Source organism: Vigna unguiculata, chromosome 7 (assembly GCF_037176805.1).
Source record: "Vigna unguiculata cultivar grain cowpea cultivar isolate G323 ecotype 2 chromosome 7, ASM3717680v1, whole genome shotgun sequence".
Lineage (NCBI taxonomy): Eukaryota > Viridiplantae > Streptophyta > Magnoliopsida > Fabales > Fabaceae > Vigna > Vigna unguiculata.
The window spans coordinates 33,894,395-33,912,499 of NC_140798.1; the positions used below are offsets into that span (position 1 = coordinate 33,894,395).

The 18,105-nt window shown below is 33.1% G+C and overlaps 1 protein-coding gene across 6 annotated transcripts; it reads right to left on the reverse strand.

Annotated features, from left to right (window-relative positions):
* Positions 1 to 1,623: 1,623 nt before the first annotated feature.
* On the reverse strand, positions 1,624 to 17,754 carry LOC114189914 (uncharacterized). 6 transcript variants are annotated; one of them, XM_085675394.1, is made up of 9 exons: positions 17,544 to 17,753; positions 17,380 to 17,460; positions 16,905 to 17,049; positions 8,035 to 8,140; positions 7,860 to 7,955; positions 7,696 to 7,782; positions 4,196 to 4,556; positions 3,956 to 4,086; positions 1,624 to 1,776 (listed from the first exon to the last, which is right to left on the reverse strand). In XM_085675394.1, the coding sequence occupies exons 3-9, from the start codon at positions 16,961 to 16,963 to the stop codon at positions 1,768 to 1,770; spliced, it is 849 nt and encodes a 282-aa protein (XP_085531520.1). In that variant the 5' UTR covers positions 16,964 to 17,049; positions 17,380 to 17,460; positions 17,544 to 17,753; the 3' UTR covers positions 1,624 to 1,767. The 6 variants fall into 6 exon arrangements, with proteins under 6 accessions (XP_085531520.1, XP_085531521.1, XP_027934442.2 ...); XM_028078641.2 differs by lacking the exon at positions 1,624 to 1,776 and adding an exon at positions 1,887 to 2,446 and having other exon boundaries at positions 17,564 to 17,754; XM_085675393.1 differs by lacking the exon at positions 1,624 to 1,776 and adding an exon at positions 1,887 to 2,446 and having other exon boundaries at positions 17,544 to 17,754.
* Positions 17,755 to 18,105: the final 351 nt, after the last annotated feature.

Below are 18,105 nucleotides of genomic sequence, written 5' to 3' on the forward strand. Positions count from 1 at the left end.
CCTAATAAGTTTTTTATGTACGTTTTTTTTTTCGTAGATTTAAGGTTTCATGGTAGTTATACAAATTAAGAAAAATAACAAATATATCACTTTTTAAAATGACTTTATTTTTCTGAAAATACCTTATTTTGGATTATAAATTAAGAAAACAAATGAATACTTCATTTAAATGCGAGAATAATAGTTAATTTGGAAATTTTCTATGTATCCGAAATTAATCATCGTGAAAATGGAAGAAATATAAAACTAACTTATAAGTTTCAGATGAAATTATCTTCTAAAACTACATCTAAAATAGTGAATAATGTGATAGTTAAAAGAAAAATTACATTATACTGCACATGGTAAAACTCCAACTTTTCTCTACTATCGAAAAGTTTATGATATACAACAAACGGCACTATAATTTATAAGCATTTATTACGTACAGTATCTCTACTGTTTCAAATTGTTTTTTTTTTAATTATCTATTAATTAACATAATTGGGATAGTCTACAATAAATACTTAGAACTTAGCTCATTATGAATTTGAATTCATGTTGGGAAGTGGACTTGTCGTAAACAAGAATGTATTCAAGAAAATTATTGCAATTGATTTTTCTTCTTTTTCTTTTTTTTTTCTCCTTCTCGGTGCCGTCATACGATGGAGATCGCAACAAAAATTCTACATTATGTATGAAAATAATAAACGAAAAAAAAAACAAAAAATATTTATTACAAAAGTTAATAAGATTTGTAATGACTTTAACAAATGATTCAAATTCATTAAAAGTTACAAGATCATATCTGAATCTCATTAATTAAATCCGGCTAACTTCTAAGTTTTAGTATTTTCAAAAATAACATAAGAAGTTGACAAACTTAACCTTTAGGTATTGAGTCTATTTGTCTACAGATCGTGTATGATGTTCTCAATTGTTCCATAGTTATTCTCAATATTTTAGATACGTACTATTAGAGTTTTAGTATTTTTTTTTCTTCATAATTACTTATTTCAACTTCATCTTATATATAATTTTTTTTAAGTTTAACCGTTATTTTTACGTATAGTTTATAAAATTATTGTAACAGTTATTTATTTATTTTAATTCATTAATTTTTTTTTTATTTTCTCATTTATTTCAATTTAATTTTAATAAATATATATTTATTTTATATATTTATATTAACATAATATTATATATATATATATATATATATATATATATATATATTTAGTAAAGATGCATGCACATCACACTAATACGTGTGTTTCAGTTTTATCCTTTAAATATAAGTTTTTAAATTAAAATCATTATTTCAACAATTTTAACTTTCAAATAACTGTTATATTTTTTCAATTTTATAATTTTTTCTCAATTTTATCAGTTTTTTTAAACTTAATAATCTTTTAATTAAAAGTTTATTTACAGAAAAGAATAAAAACTCTCTATAATTAAATTATAAATGTAACATCCTTAAATTTTTTCAGACAAAAATTAATATACTTAGCCATGTGATATATAGACAAAAATATGATATATATATATATATATATATATATATATATATATATATATATATATATATATATATATATATTATTTTAAAGTTTTACAATAGATAAAGTTTTTCCCAAAATACATTTCCCTCAAAAAAATAGAAGTACTCTCTATTTAACTAATACTATGTAGTCTTCAAAATCTTGTCTTAACTCCAAAGTTACTAGTCCTGTCTGTACAAAGTTACTAGTCCAGCACAAAGTTACTAGTCCTGTCTGCAGGCACCTACTGCTCCTGAATGATCATCGTAGAGAAAGAAAAAACAAATAATACACAAACAAATAATATCAGGATAAGCTAATGCATTTAAAAAAAAAGGAAAAGATAATTTATAAATGAAGAAGGGATATACAATTTATAAGTTTGTCATTCATGAAATCAACAATTCTATCTTGTGTCTCCATAATTCTACTCCTCAATCACTCATTTAGTGGACATTTTCTTTACCGTCCAACATAAAAACTCACAAAATTCACAATCATTCAACATTTCAACATGTACTATCCAACGTCAAACCACATTGCTTAATCCAAACATCTCAGTTAAAAAGAGTTTAGCCCCAAACAATTCACATTCATCAAATCATATACTAGCTACAAACCCACATGGCTCAATCCAATTGATCAAACAACTATTAGCCAAATGTTGCTCAGACAATAAAAATAATTTTACACTCTCTTTTGGAAGACTAATGTATTGTATGGACTCGTGAAACTTTGAACTTGTTAAGCTTGCTACCAAACCTTCCAATTAATGTTATATTACTCGGGACAAATGTCGTCAAACCAAGCCATGATAGAGTTAACTCCACTTGCTCCCTAAGTATGATCCTCTTTCATATCATATTATCTGCCACCTGGAATTTTCTTCGACTCATACCACCTTGATGTCTAGATGTCGTAGCCTGAGTTAGACACTAGTTTAGTCAAGATAGTCTCACTCCCAAAATCTCCTTCAATTCACTTGATACACTAAATAATAGTATTTTCCCTTGAAAATAGCTACTAGGACTCAAACTTCACATCAAACCAAACAAAGTTCATTCAATCTCAAAACAATATTGTCTTTCTTGTTGCTATTATAAACTATCCAAATCATGCTAAAACTTCTTATCACTTCTAAACATATTCCCATGATTCACAAATTCAATTCGACTATATAATCAAACCAATAACTCAAATAACATAACATGTAAATCCAATCTAACCCACCATCTCAATACATTTCTATCATCATTCAGAATACCATTGAATTTCACTATAAATTCTAAGCAGTATCTCATTTTAGCAATAAGATTTCATCATTTATTTTACAGAGCACATTCAAGAGTTCTCAATTTACTTAACAATTTAATCTTGAACAAAAATATGCAAAAACATTTATAAATAATTAACTTCTCTTACCTTAATGTGAGTTCTTAAAATAAACCACTTCCTACACAACTTTTTCTTTTTGAATTATTCTCTTTCTACACCCGTAACAGGACCAAAACAACCATTAAAGCATGATTCTAAAATTGCAGATAGATAAAATACCATCTTAAATACCATCTTAAAGGCATAAAATAGAATGCAACTGAAATGAAAAAGAAAAAATAGACTGTTTCTAATAAAAAAAGTAGAAATTAAACTTACTTTATCTCAAAATCCAATCCTTTCAAAATATCCGTAACTCTCGATGGTGTTATCAAACTTTTGAAATGGAAGAGCATGGAAAGTAAAATTGAGAGAAGATAGAGAAATAGAAAAAATTATAAAGCTATTTTATTATATCCATCTATTATATTTAATTTTATAATTATAATATTATTATTAATTTTATTATTTTTTACTATGATAAAAAAAGTACACATGTTCCCATGTGTTTTCACTGTTAAAAATAATATTTGTTCCCTTTAGCCTTTAGGTATTGACTTCGAGAATGTAGAACCCCAGTTAACGTGTGAACTTAATTGCACGCGTATTTATTGAAGAAAAACAAGCCTAAAACTATGTAATAAAATTTCTTACTTATACCTAAAACATAATTGACATACTCCTCCATATTTTAAGATTTCTGAGAGTGAAACAGAAATTAATTTTGAGCTAAAAAGGGGACTAAAATGTCATTTTAACAGAATGAAACTCTAATCTGTATGTAATCTTCATGCTATCAAAGACGGTACAAAGTTCCTATTTGGTTAAAAGGAAAATATTATCATATAACTCAATGCATTTGAAAAAAAATAAAAATAAAACATCCTATCTCTTTTGGTCTGTTCTACAGTACCTATACCCCGGAACCTGATCTGTATTAGATGGGGTATGGTTCTCTAATATAACACATAAGTAATACCCTGCCCCTGTCATGTTTACACTTGTTGACCATTTTCTCTAACATGTGAAATATTTCACAACGGAGATTTAGGTATAACCTCTATTAGATCTTCGTTCTCCTCATCACTAGAAATCCAGCCATAGCAAGGTCTACGCCTTTTGTGATTAAGCTGTGGAATCCTTGGTCCATGATTTTCCCGCAAAGCCAAGTTTCCTGCTGGCTGACACTCTGCAAGACAGTAATATACAAGATAATTAATCACAAACATGTTTAATATGCTTCTAACCTTAGTATCAGAACCAATTAAAAGAATAACAAAAAAGGGAAAGTTGATAACCAGATTTCTTTTCTGCAGATATAGTTACAGCTTTGATGGGAGTTTCACTTGCAGCCTTGATTAAAAGTTCATTAGAAGATCTTCTGTTTACCGATGATGTGTCTACAGACTTAAAGGAATGCACACTACCAATTCCACTTGCTGAGGATACAGTATCCACACTCTTGATGGGAAGTTGAGAACCAGTCTCACTGGTTACTGTTCCAGTGCCCATGACATTATTAGTTAAGGGTGTATCATCAGAAGTTTGTGCTTTACAGCATGCTTGAAGGGCATTGTTCGAGCATCCGACAGCTGTTACCTCACTGGCAGGTGTTACCTCACTAGAACCATCTCCTGGATTAGCCTCTATCAAACCAACCTTCATACAAACAATACAATAGAACTAGACATTGTTAAGGCTAACTTCATAAGAATATATAGGTTATCAGACCAAAGATCCACCAACAAATTTTCATAGGACCGTAGCCATGCTTGCCAAAAGACTCAACAAAGTTTTCATTGTATTACAAGACAAGCTTGCATGTCATATCTCAGTAATTTTAAAACTATTGTTATGTGAATGTCTCAAAATTGTAGGCATTCATCACTATTTGAGGCTATTGAACTCACAAGAAATGAAAGATTTTAATTTACAAGTAACATCAGGATTATAAAGAAGGAACAACAGAGGTTTCTCAATATATAATCCTATTGATGAGTGTCTTAAAATCATTAGTTAGAGTATAAAGACTTTGAAGGAGTTTAACAAAATAAAAAAAAATATTTAATACACAGAGAACTTCAATAGCGGAACATATCATCCAAATACACATACAACAGCTCATTGCTGCCCACGATATAACATTGGAATTGAATTTGGGAAGATATGATTCTTAACCAGAGCTGAAGGACTAAAGGACATGTACAAAACAACTCATTTATGCCCATAACATCATCCTAAATTATTGAAAATTGGGAAAACAATATCTGCCAACCACTTCCATTCTCTTTCCATCAAATAAAACTTCAGTTTAAACTCCCAACTTGGTTTCAAGCAGAAAAATATCAAGAAGGTGGTGAAACTGTTGTGTGTGTCAAACTTGGAACACTAAATCATTATTTATGTTTGAATTATATGATGGTTTGGAAATTGGAAGTACTAAGGTCAATTACTTTTAGATGTAGTAGAACCTATTGAGAACAGATAAGAGAATATCCATTTGGTAAAAGGGGTTGGCATTTTGTATGACTTGGAGGAAAGAATATTTCTTAACACTTTATATCTCGAGATGTTTTTGTGAACATCAGTTTCCTTATTCTAGTGTAGCCTCCTTGCATACCCCTGCTGATATAATTGAAAATAAGAAGTATTATAACATCATGCCTCATCTTTAGGATACTTCCTTAGCAAGGGGAAGTGTGGCAATCGATAGCGCGATTGCACAACATGTCCTATCACCTGCATGTGACGATTTGGTTGTTGTCCAATCTCTTGATACCACTTTGATATTGGACAGGTTGTGCTTACTGAAGATACTGTTTTGCCTCAAACTGGTCGTGGTCATAGAAAAAAGCAACCCTCTAGTAAACTCAAAGATTTCATTACCAACACCATTTGTGTTACAAAACCTGTCACATCACTTGCTTCGTCAAAGTACTCAGGTACTCCTTTTCCCATTGCTTATTGTGCAAATTGTGATAATTTTTTCTGTGAGACACACCCATTTTTTGGCAACAATTAATATAGGGACTGAACTCAACTCTTTTAAAGAAGCGGTTAAGAATCCTTGACATGTTACTTTGTTTTCTAAGGTTCTTCTCCTGTCACCTGGAAAACGAAAAAACAACCAACTGCTTCTCAATCTTCTGGGGAGGCCGAGTATAGATCAATGGCTACTACTACATGTGAGTTAAATTGGTTGAAATCCCTTTTGGCTTGGTTTTTGATACAACATGTGCATCCCATGCTATTGTTTTGTGATAGTCAAGCTGCTCTCCATATAGCAGCTAATTCAGTTTTTCATGAAAGAACAAAACATACCGAAATGGATTGTCACTTTATTTGTGATGCATTGCTAGATGGAATGATTTTTGCGTCTCATATTCAGACTGGTGCACAGCTTGCAGATATTTTGACCAAAGCTCTAGGTCATTTACAATCTAAGTTGGGCATTTACTATCTCCATGCTCCAACTTGAGGGAAAGTATTAGTGGGATATATCTTGGTATTTATTGGTATTAATCTGTAAATATTCTTTAGACTGCAATATCTCAATATGGGATATCTCCTTGATACACTTTCCTATATTAGCTTATTTTGTTCCTAAATTAGCTCTGCTATTTATGTATATGCTACACAAGCTTTGTATATATTCATGGCCTTGGCCAAATTCAATAAGACAGAATATTACAACAAAACTTTATAGACAACTTTTTTTTTACTTAAGAATGTAGAAATCAAGTGTCACTACTTGATTATAACTTGACTCACCTGACCTTTATAGGATAATGGATATTGTTGAATCAAAAGCTTACCACTAAGCCAAAAGTTACAACTTATATTCAAGATGTAACTCTTTTTTACTTAAAAGCATCATAGTTCAAGTGTTACAATTTGATTGTAACCAAACTCAGCTAACCTTTGTGACAACTGATGCACCCTGTAACATCAGTTGTTGAGTTACAAGCAATAAGAAATGATCTTTTCTACCAAAAATTCCCAAATCAAAACAAAAAAGAAAACACAGTCAAATTTGATGTGGTTTAATACCTCAAAACTTGCATCTAAAAACACTTAACAGATTTTTACAAAGAAGAGAAAATCACAAACCCTCTCAAAACATATAACTACCCAAATCCACAATACACCCAATAAACTATTGAGTTATGGTGAAAAATCTCAAATCAACTCCTTATTTAGCGGTTTAACTATTTACACATAAGTTTGAAAGCGTATGTATGAATTCTCAAAATATGATTTATCGCTCTAGGACAATGAATGATCTTTTATCACAGACTTTAAACCACTACTTCCACCATGAGAAGTTGGTATATATGTCTGGTGTAAGAAAATTCACTATCTTCCGTGGAAAGTAAATTTGGTGGTTAAATATCAGGATTTAAAGACTTAAAGGCCGTGTCCTTGGTGCTTAAAATATCAGCTGGCATAAGTGTTATAAGGGTCCGTCATGCAGCCATTACATCAACCAAATACTCCCCTCCACTCACCACCTTAAATAATAAGGTTTATTATAAAACAAAAAACATAAAGAATGAAGCTTAGAAAAACAAAAACAAATGTAACTTTCCGACCAAAACCCGTATTTGTATCATTTTTTAGAGTCTGAGCAAGCCCACATCAGAACATAATAACATTCAGATAAATCATAAATGAAGGGGTTTTACCATAGAAGCAATACATTTCGACGCAACAACAGCCGCAGACAAAATCAAATCAGAAAAGACAAAAGAGATTACACAGTTGCTTGGAGATTAAGGAACAAGAGAAGTAGAGTTACCTGAGGTGAAGCTTTAAGAAGAGTTTCGACGAGGAGAGTGTAACTGGATTCTTCGATGAAGACCCAGCCGTCGTTGCCACCATAAACCTAAAACACAGACATTTTTTATGTCACAATCAAATAAAATTGAAAAATTTAAGGTTGAAGGTAAAAGACTGGATTACTTCGAGAAGGCTTCGAACGGTTCTTCGGACCCGTTGTTTGTCGAAGCCATAGGGATGCATGGCATCGAGAGCTGCGTCCATTCGGCTTTCCCCTTTCTGTTGATCACAGAAAACACGAAACACTGATTCAGTTGACGTGGTGGAAGATGAGAGCAAAAGGAGAACTTGAAACTACCTTAGAGGAACGTCGTTTCGGAGCCATGAGAACAGAGAAGAGGTGTTGAGTTAGAACAGAAGAAGAGCTTCTGGGAAATGAAATGTTGGAGAATGGATCACTGCACCTTTTCGATTTGCTCACACAGGGGTGTCAGTCGCGTGAGAGAAGAGAGAGAGTATAAAAAGAAAACAAATGAAACTCTTTCCTCATTTCAATTCAATCAGGGCTGAAAACTAGTAATGTGTAGTGTCCCAATACTTTTTCAATGCAGCTACGTGTTATTGTTACATTTATGGTAGATGTTCTTCTATCATAAATACATGAATCATGTAAGACGTCTTTTATTAAAATAAGTTTCACATTATATAAAATTTAAAATCTTAAATAATATACTGAATTATAAAAAAGACAACATACTTTTTATTAATTAAAATAAATTTTATAATATTCTTAAAAAATTATATAATATGTTTATTTTTGTACAAAATAAATTAAAAATTGATATAATATTTTTGGAATAAAGATGGCATAATAGAGTTGATAAGATAAGATTTAGTTTTAACCATGCAGGATTTATGGTGGTCAGAGAAACTATCTAAAAGATTGATTTGATTTTTTAAGTCTGAAAGCTTTATTAAGTTTACTTTATGGCCTGTGAATAATAATGCACGTGTTTGCGTACTACAAAATTTCTATTTCTTAAGAAGATTAACAATTTCTAAATTTTGATAAGAATATTTTTTTCCTTGCATGTAATTAAATTATACACTCTAGCTATTGCTTCTGAGTTCCTATAACATCCTTATTTGAATTTGAATGAGTTTAATTTTTAATTCAAAATTTGTAATTAATTAATTATCAAATTTAAAATTAATTTAACTTTGTTTTTTCAAATTGGATTAAAAATCTTAAGTATTTAGATTGACTAGGTCCAAGAGGAAAAGATTGATTTTACAAAAAATAATGAATATCATACTTTTAGAAAAAAATTGTTTTTGAATGATGATGTCTTAAAAGAACACTCCTTTTAAAATATAAATTACTTTAATCATCAAAATAATATTTATAACAACAATTTGGTTTTAGTTTTGAATTATTCTTCCCTATTCTCAAAAATAGTTTTGTAAAATAGAAACTTAATGTAAAAATATTTGAAATTAAAGAAGTAAATTTTTGAAAGAAATATTCATACTCTTTAAATTAATTAATTAAATCAAATGTACACGTGCCAAAAAAACTAAAATATTATGAAAATTTAGTTATCTTTTAAAACCCCAAAATTATAATTGTATAGAATATTTATGTTGAAATGTAATGTTCTTTTATTATCATGTATGGAATCCCTTCTTTAGGGTTAGGGTTAGGACTGATGACTTTTTGTATTCTGCCTCTTTTTTTCTTATATAAACAATGGTAAAACAGTAACAGTGATAGTTTTTCACTGTTTCATTTTCTCTAAACTTCTTCAAGTTGGTATCAGAGCCAGAACATCTTTTCTGGTTCCTCTTCACTGTTTGTCACAGTGACTGTCGTCGTCCGCCGCTTGTCCGTCGTCTTCCGCCACCGTCCGCCGTCGCCGCCGGCGTGTCTACTCCGGCGAAGTTAGGGTTAGGTGCGCCTCGAGAAGCGCAACCCATCCCCGCAAGTCACGTCCCCGGAATCCTCCGCACGCTCCGCCACGCGCCGCCTTCCCGGCGCCGGAATTGCACCGCGCCACTGTCGTTCGACTCGCCGGAGCCTCCTGGATCTATTTGTGCTCTTGTTTCTCTATTTTGGTGGCCATAGCTTGTACCTAGGGTTTCTTCTCAAAAGTTAAGTTTTTTTTTTAATGGCTTCTACGGCTGCTGGAATGGCTCCCTCTCTGTCAGCTACTCCTATTATTACTTCTGCAAAACTGAACTGGAAAAATTACTCCTCTTGGTCAGCTTCGGTGGAGTTGTGGTTTCTTGGTCAAGGCTATCATGATCATCTTGAAAAAGAGGTCTCTACTATTTCAGAGGAAGAGAAACCTAAGTGGCAGAAATTGGATTTTCAGTTGTGTGCTGTTTTATGGCAATCGGTTGAGCAAGGGGTCTTAGACATTTTGAGACCTTACAAGACATGCTTCTCTTTTTGGAAAAGGGCACAAGACATTTTTGCTAACGACATTCAGCGCCTCTTTGATGCAACTCAAAGAGTAGCCTCACTCAAGCAAATCAATCATGATATGGTTTCTCATATAGGAAAGGCTAGGGCTGCGGTAGAAGAATTGAAGAGTTTTTTTGTGGCTGATTCATTAGACGATATCAATAAAAAACTTGATAAGTTTTACATGGTCTTAATTTTGAGGAGCCTGCACTCGAGTTTTGATCATGTGCGTGATCAAATTTTAGCTGGTGATCAAATTCCTTCAATGGACAACTTAGTTACTAGACTTCTTCGTGTACCTACCTTGGTCAAAGATGAAAGTTCAATTGATGTTTTTGAAACATCAGCAATGGTAGCACCACGAGGAAGAGGAGGAGGTCGGAGCAACCGTGGAGGACGTGGTGGTCGAAGTGGGCGTCCTCAATGCTCATATTGTAATAGAATGGGCCATACCCAAGACAAGTGTTATTCCTTACATGGTTTTCCTGATAAAGCTGCTCATGTGTCCAAGTCTGATCATTCAGAATCTAGATTTTCTGATGAAGAGTACCAAGAATTTTTGAGGTACAAATCTGAGAAATCCAACAATCCTGGCCCATCCTCTTCAATGTCAACTGCATGCATTTCTCAATCTGTGGAAGGTCTTAGTCCATGGATTCTTGATTCAGGTGCCTCCGATCATGTCTCTGGTAACATTTCCTCATTTTCCTCCATATCCTCTCCCAAAATTCCTCATTTTATTACTGTTGCAAGTGGATCCAAAGTGGCATCTCAAGGAATTGGAAAAGTTTCTTTATCTCCTTCACTAAATTTAAATTCTGTTTTGTACATTCCTCATTGTCCTTACAATTTAATCTCCTTGAGTCAATTGACTCGTTCCTTAAATTGTTCTGTAACCTTTACTGCTAATTCCTTTGCTATACAGGAACATGGTACGGGTCGTCTGATTGGAGAAGGACATGAGTCACGGGGACTTTATTTCCTAAAACCAAGCTCCTCGGTATCTTGTTTTGCAACTTCATCCCCAAAACTTTTGCATGATCGTTTGGGTCACCCAAGTTTGTCCAAGTTGAAGTTGATGGTTCCAAGTCTCAAACACATTCAAGCCTTAGATTGTGAATCGTGTCAGTTAGGAAAGCATGTTAGATCTTCCTTCCCTAGAAAGTCTGAGACACGATGTAATTTTGCTTTTTCTACTATTCATTATGATGTTTGGGGACCAAGTCGTGTCACTTCTTTTGGTTTTAACTATTTTGTAACGTTCATTGATGAATTCTCTCGTTGTACTTGGGTTTATCTAATGAAAGAAAGATCTGAACTTTTATCCATATTTGTGTCCTTCTTTAATGAAATTAAGAACCAATTTGGGAAGACAATTAAAATTCTCAGAAGTGATAATGCTAAGGAATATTTTTCTGCTGCGTTTTCCTCATTTTTATCTTCCCATGGAATTTTACATCAGTCCACATGTCCTCACACTCCACAACAAAATGGCATAGCCGAAAGAAAGAATAGACACCTTATCGAAACTGCACGCTCTCTAATGTTGAATACTAATGTTCCTGTTCATCATTGGGGAGATGCAGTCCTCACTGCTTGTTTTCTAATCAATAGGATGCCTTCTTCTTCTATTGAAAATAAAGTTCCTCACTCGATAATTTTTCCAAATGATCCTTTGTATCGTGTCTCTCCACGTGTGTTTGGATGTACTTGTTTTGTTCATAATGTCTCACCAGGTCTTGATAAACTTTCTGCAAAGGCTATTAAGTGTGTCTTTTTGGGATATTCTCGCCTTCAGAAAGGGTATAAATGTTATTCTCCCTCAACCAAAAGGTATTATATGTCTGCTGATGTTACATTCTTTGAGGACACACCTTTTTTCTTGTCCTCCATGGAGGAGAGTTCATCTGTTCAACAGGTCCTTCCTTAACCATCCTGTGATCCCTTGGTCATTCCTGAAACTCAACCTCCCACTCAGAATGACAATGACATTGTTCAACCACCTCTTCTCACATATCAGCGTCGCACTCCAAGGACTCCTTCCTTGCCTGAAGACCCCTAGGACTCAAATCCTTCTCCACCAGATTCTCGAATCATGGATCCTTCATCCTCTTCGTCTTCTCTTGACTCCGATCATCCTTGGCCTATTGCCCTTCGAAAAGGTATTCGCTCTACTCGTAATCCACATCCTATTTATAATTTTTGAGTTATCATCGTTTGTCTCCTCCATATTTCTCTTTTGTTTCCTCCTTGTCTACTATTAAGGTTCCTAAGAATGTTGATGAGGCACTTGGTCATCCTGGATGGCGACAAGCCATGATTGATGAAATGCAGGCACTTGAACACAGTGGGACTTGGGAACTTGTCTCTCTTCCTCCTGGTAAGAAGCCTGTGGGCTGTAGATGGGTCTATGCTATTAAGGTTGGTCCTAATGGTGCTGTAGATCGACTCAAAGCCCGTCTCGTAGCTAAGGGGTATACTCAGGTTTATGGCCTTGACTACTGTGATACTTTTTCTCCTGTGGCTAAAACCAGTTCTGTTCGTCTTTTCCTTGCTATGGCTGCCATTCGCCAATGGCCTTTGTATCAGTTGGACATTAAAAATGCCTTTCTTCATGGTGATCTAGAAGAGGAGATATACATGGAGCAACCTCCTGGGTTTGTTGCTCAGGGGGAGTCTGGGTTAGTTTGTAAGTTACATCGTTCTCTCTATGGCTTGAAGCAATCTCCTCGAGCTTGGTTTGGTAAATTTAGTCGTGTTGTGCAGAATTTTGGATTGAAACGTTGTGAAGTGGATCATTCAGTATTTTATGGTCATACTTCTCCTGACAAATGTGTTTATCTTATGGTTTATGTTGATGATATTGTTATCACAAGAAATGATATCACTAGAATTGCTCAATTGAAGAACCATTTGTTTAGCCACTTTCAGACCAAAGACCTGGGTCGTCTTAAATATTTCCTTGGCATTGAAGTGGCACAATCAAAAGAAGGTGTCATCATTGCACAGAGAAAATATGCTCTTGATATTTTGGAGGAAACAGGCCTGACAAATTACAAGCCCATTGATAGCCCTATGGACTCAAATCAAAAGTTAACAAGAGATCAAGGTGAACTTTTCTTAGATCCAGAGAGATATAGAAGGTTGGTTGGAAAACTCATCTACCTTACTATAACAAGACCTGATCTTTCTTATCCAGTGGGAGTTGTAAGTCAATTTATGCAAAATCCCCACATTGATCATTGGAATGCTGTGATTCACATTCTCAGATATGTGAAAGGGAACCCAGGACAAGGATTGTTGTATGAGAACAAAGGAAGTACTCAAGTTGTAGCATATTGTGATGCAGATTGGGCTGGTTGTCCAATTGATAGAAGATCTACCACAGGGTATTGTGTATTCCTTGGAGGGAACCTTGTTTCTTGGAAAAGTAAGAAACAAAGTGTTGTTGCTCGATCTAGTGCAGAGGCGGAATATCGATCTATGGCTCTAGCTACATGTGAACTAGTGTGGATTAAACAACTCCTTCAAGAGTTGAAATTTTGTGAAAATGAGCAGATGAAGTTATGTTGTGACAATCAAGCAACCCTTCACATTGCCTCCAATCCGGTGTTTCATGAGAGAACAAAGCATATAGAAATTGATTGTCATTTTGTTAGAGAGAAATTACTATCCAAGGATCTTGTTACTGAGTTTGTCGGCTCTAATGAACAACTTGCAGACATTCTAACTAAATCTTTAAGAGGGCCTAGAATTCAATTTATATGTTCCAAGCTTGGAGCATATGATCTATATGCTCCAGCTTGAGGGGGAGTGTTGAAATGTAATGTTCTTTTATTATCATGTATGGGATCCCTTCTTTAGGGTTAGGGTTAGGACTGATGACTCTTTGTATTCTGCCTCTTTTTTTCTTATATAAACAATGGTAAAACGGTAACAGTGATAGTTTTTCACTGTTTCATTTTCTCTAAACTTCTTCAAGTATTTAAAAATTATATATCATAACTTATATAGTTATGTTATTCTATATTTATGAATTAAGTTTATAAGATACTTTTAATCAAACAAATCTGTTTATTGGCTCATGATTTATGAGTTGAGTTTGTCAAACATATTTTTAACTTTCGTTTCTATTAAAAAAATATTAAAAAGAATGCAAAAGTGTACAATTTTTTTACAATAACAAAAACATTATATATATTTTTTACAATTTTGTCTTCTTTATTTTTTATTTCTAATTTAAAATAAAAAATAATCATTACATGTGTGTATTCCGATCATTCTTCCTTTTTTGTCATACATAATTCAGTGCTCATAAGACTCCTAACAATTATATAATTCAAAAATCTTGAACTAACTAAAAAGTTAATCTACAATAGGAGGATATTTCTAAATGAATTTAGATAACTTGGCATAACATTTTCCTAACCTTGTCATGTTCCTATACACATAATCTGTAGGTTCTTCTGGTTCGGCAAAGCATGGTCCTATTCACATTAATTGCAAGAGTAGCACTAATATCATTGCAGATATTTTCCTAACAATTTGATGCAACTATAACAACCTTCGACACTATTGAAATGAAATTCTATTTTATCTCCAAGCACTTAAAAGAAGCTAAGATGTTTTATGTTTTTGGGCAGGTACATAAAATAAATGAACAGAGAAGCAAGCATGAGCTGCAAAAGGGGGTAATTGATTGAAATCAAACAACTCATATTTGAAAACACATGAAAATAACTGATTTTATCTTGATCACTTATTTTTTCATTAGCTATATCTTTGAAATATTTTTCTAAAGAGCAATGAAAGCATTGTGGCACTATAAACATATGCAGCATTTCAGCATTTAAAGAAATGTAACATATAAAGGTGCAGGTGCTCCGATATATAAATCCATCAAGCCGCACCACTCTAACGGTGAATGAATTAAAAAATATTTTCACTTTCAACTGTGTTTAGTATAACATTTGAAATCTCAGATTATGTTTCAATTCGAATGCAGATCATATCTGCAACGTTAAACTAACTATAATGCAGATCAGAATCAGTTTCTGAAGTGTACATGCAAAGTTTCATTTATGATTCTCACTTTCTCACTTTCTCTCTGTATCAGTCCTTTTCACTCTCTTTGAATATGTTGGCCACTGGACCTATTTTTGACCAGTCCGTGACTTAAATCCCATCAGTACCTTCACCTAAATGGTTTAATATTTTACTTTGACTTGTGAAGCTTCCACTCCAGCCTCAACATGACAGAAAATAACCACCAAGAACGGTCAACCAAATATCCATATATAAGTATCACCCTACTCCACATTAATCTCTTGGGCTAAAATTCCGAGACTTTATTTTATGGAAACTCTATAAGAAAGACTATTTTCCTCACATCACCTCATGTACTGTCATCTTCACGTATCCAACAACGATGGGTTATGTGTCTATTCTCATCTTTATCGAAAGCAATCTGCACTTCATATAAGGTAAACCCACAAAACGATAATCATTGCCTTAAGATAGAACTTTGAGAAATTAAAACATGTTCCACCACGAGGTTCCATAGTTTGTACCATTCCTGGTACGTGTCTCTATTCACTCCAAGCATTAGCATATACTTTGTAAGACCATTTATGAAGAAAAGTCTCTACCAATGGATAGCATTATGGCTGGAGGTAAGTGAGAAGGACCCTAGTTCTACATGAGACAGTAAAAGTAAACTGCATAGCATTATGCCTCTTTTTTTATGATGTTTTCACTTATATAATGGAAGAGGAATTTAACTTTACCAATGTCTTTTAATTTTTGCTCACTAAATTATGTAGTCAATAAACTTTACTCTAGGAGTCTGGTCCTATTTCTGACATGTCAAAAAAGTTACACAATGTTTGGTTGCAGGAAACCAGATCAAGATAGGAATCTTTTTATACTTTATTACAGTTAAGTTTAGGAGAAAGAGAAAAGGTAAAATTTGTGATTAAAAAAGTATAATGATTAAAATACTATTATGTTTTGAATCTTAAAATCTTATTACTGAAAGATTTTCCTATTGTTATTTACATTTCCTCTGTATTTAAATAAGCTGTGAGAAATTGATTATTATCTTTGTAAGTCACTCATATATGTACACTTGGCAGAATGGGCCAGATGAATGTGAATTAAATTCATTGGAATCATGTGCTCTTAATCTTTGGCATAAAGTGGTAAGTATACTATTAGTTCCCCTCCATAGTTAACAAGAACACAGAGAAACCAGACCTCTATGGCGCTAACTGATAATGATTTCTATAATTCTAATGGGTCTGAGATATCTACAATAATATTGTAATGCAGGACATACAATATGAATTGATCATCTGCTTAGAGTTTTTTGCAATCGGGGGAACATTAACACATGGAAGGAATACTATTTAGACCCCTTGGGTTTGCCTAACGAACTTTTTTCTAAACTGTTTTAACATGGAAAATGAGACACAGGTTTTTTTCTTTACTATGTTTGGAAACTGTTTTCTGAATTGCCAAAGACACTGTTTGATTAAGTAATTAGTGGTGATGGTTAACCATGATATCTCTTAATCATGACTACAATGGAATGCAAAAAATATTAATGTTGTATTCCACTATGTATAAAGATGATACCTACAAGAAAAACAATTTATTGGAAGGAAAAGAAAGGAGCAGCAACATTATTCCACAACTTAACATATATCAACAAACCATACAGAAAATAAATTAGTTAGGAAGAGGCAATGAACAAAGCATACCGCCTGGAGAGAGGTAGGTGGAAGAAAATGAATGACACTATGTTGACAATATCAGGCATGACAAGCTGATAAAGTATCAATGAATACCAACTCACAACTTCTTTGTAATCCCCTCTGCATTGTGTCTTGTCACAGCATGCCCAACCTAACAAACAATGAGTAATCATTTTCATCAAATCACTTATGTAGATAACGAAAATGAAAAAAATAGTCACATCAAATTGTAAACCTAGCAAAAGCAAACAAAACCAAACCCACAAAACAAGATGATAGTGAAGATGAGAAATGAAGGTAGAAAAGGTGTTGGAGACAATAGGACCCATGCTACTACCATTACCTAATCTGGTCGGGTATCTAATGCAACTCCAAAATAGTTCAAAATTCATCTGTTCATCTCAGTTAACAGAGAAAGTGACCGAGAGAGACACAACTTGATAATAACGAACAAGTAAAGACATTACAAAAATTCTCTTACCGGATGTAAAGGGTGATCGGAGAGTTGCTGTTTTGGATTCGAAACAAACCTTCTAGGATTTCAGAAATGGAGATTTTCAACCTGCAAAGAATAAACGATCACATGATCAAACGTCAACCGCAGATGTAAAAGAACGAACATAAAACAATGTAGAAGAAAAATACTTCCAGCCCCGATTTCTCACTCGTCAGTAACAAGAACTCCGATTCAAGGGATAGCGGACGCCCAAAGTGAATGAGAGATAGTAGGACTCCGATGTGAGTATGTGAGTGAGAGAGAGTACGATACCAAGGTGAGAAGAAGGACGTGAACAAACAGACCAACTACCAATTCTGGAAAGGAAGATGACCAACAAAGTTCGTCAAAACCTGATACAACAAATAGAAACGAAATCAGTTTTTCATAATTATATATTTTTTATATTTTTTATTTAAAATCTGTATTTAAATTTCTTATGAAATATATTTTCTTATCTAGTTTGTTATTACATAAAAAATGAAAAAGATAAAAGACCAGTTTGTTATTATATAAAAAATTCCGTACATAATAAAATTTAACGTGGAAATATATCTCTATATAAAATTTGTATGTAAAATACTACTATTCTCATCGGGCAAGAAATTATTTTTAAGACTATTTAATTTATTTTTTATAATAATTTAATATAAATTAATTAATTAAAAATACACATTAAATAACAATAATAGATATAATTCAACAGAGTAA

Excerpts from the sequence above, each read along its gene's own strand:
- LOC114189914 (XM_028078641.2), bottom strand. The coding sequence starts at position 16,963 with ATGCCTGATATTGTCAACATAGTGTCATTCATTTTCTTCCACCTACCT. Across the intron at positions 4,557-7,695 it reads TTCTTAAAGCTTCACCTCAG|GTTGGTTTGATAGAGGCTAA; the intron begins GTAACTCTACTT and ends GTTTGTATGAAG. Across the intron at positions 2,447-3,955 it reads AGAACGAAGATCTAATAGAG|GCTACGACATCTAGACATCA; the intron begins GTTATACCTAAA and ends TGTCTAACTCAG.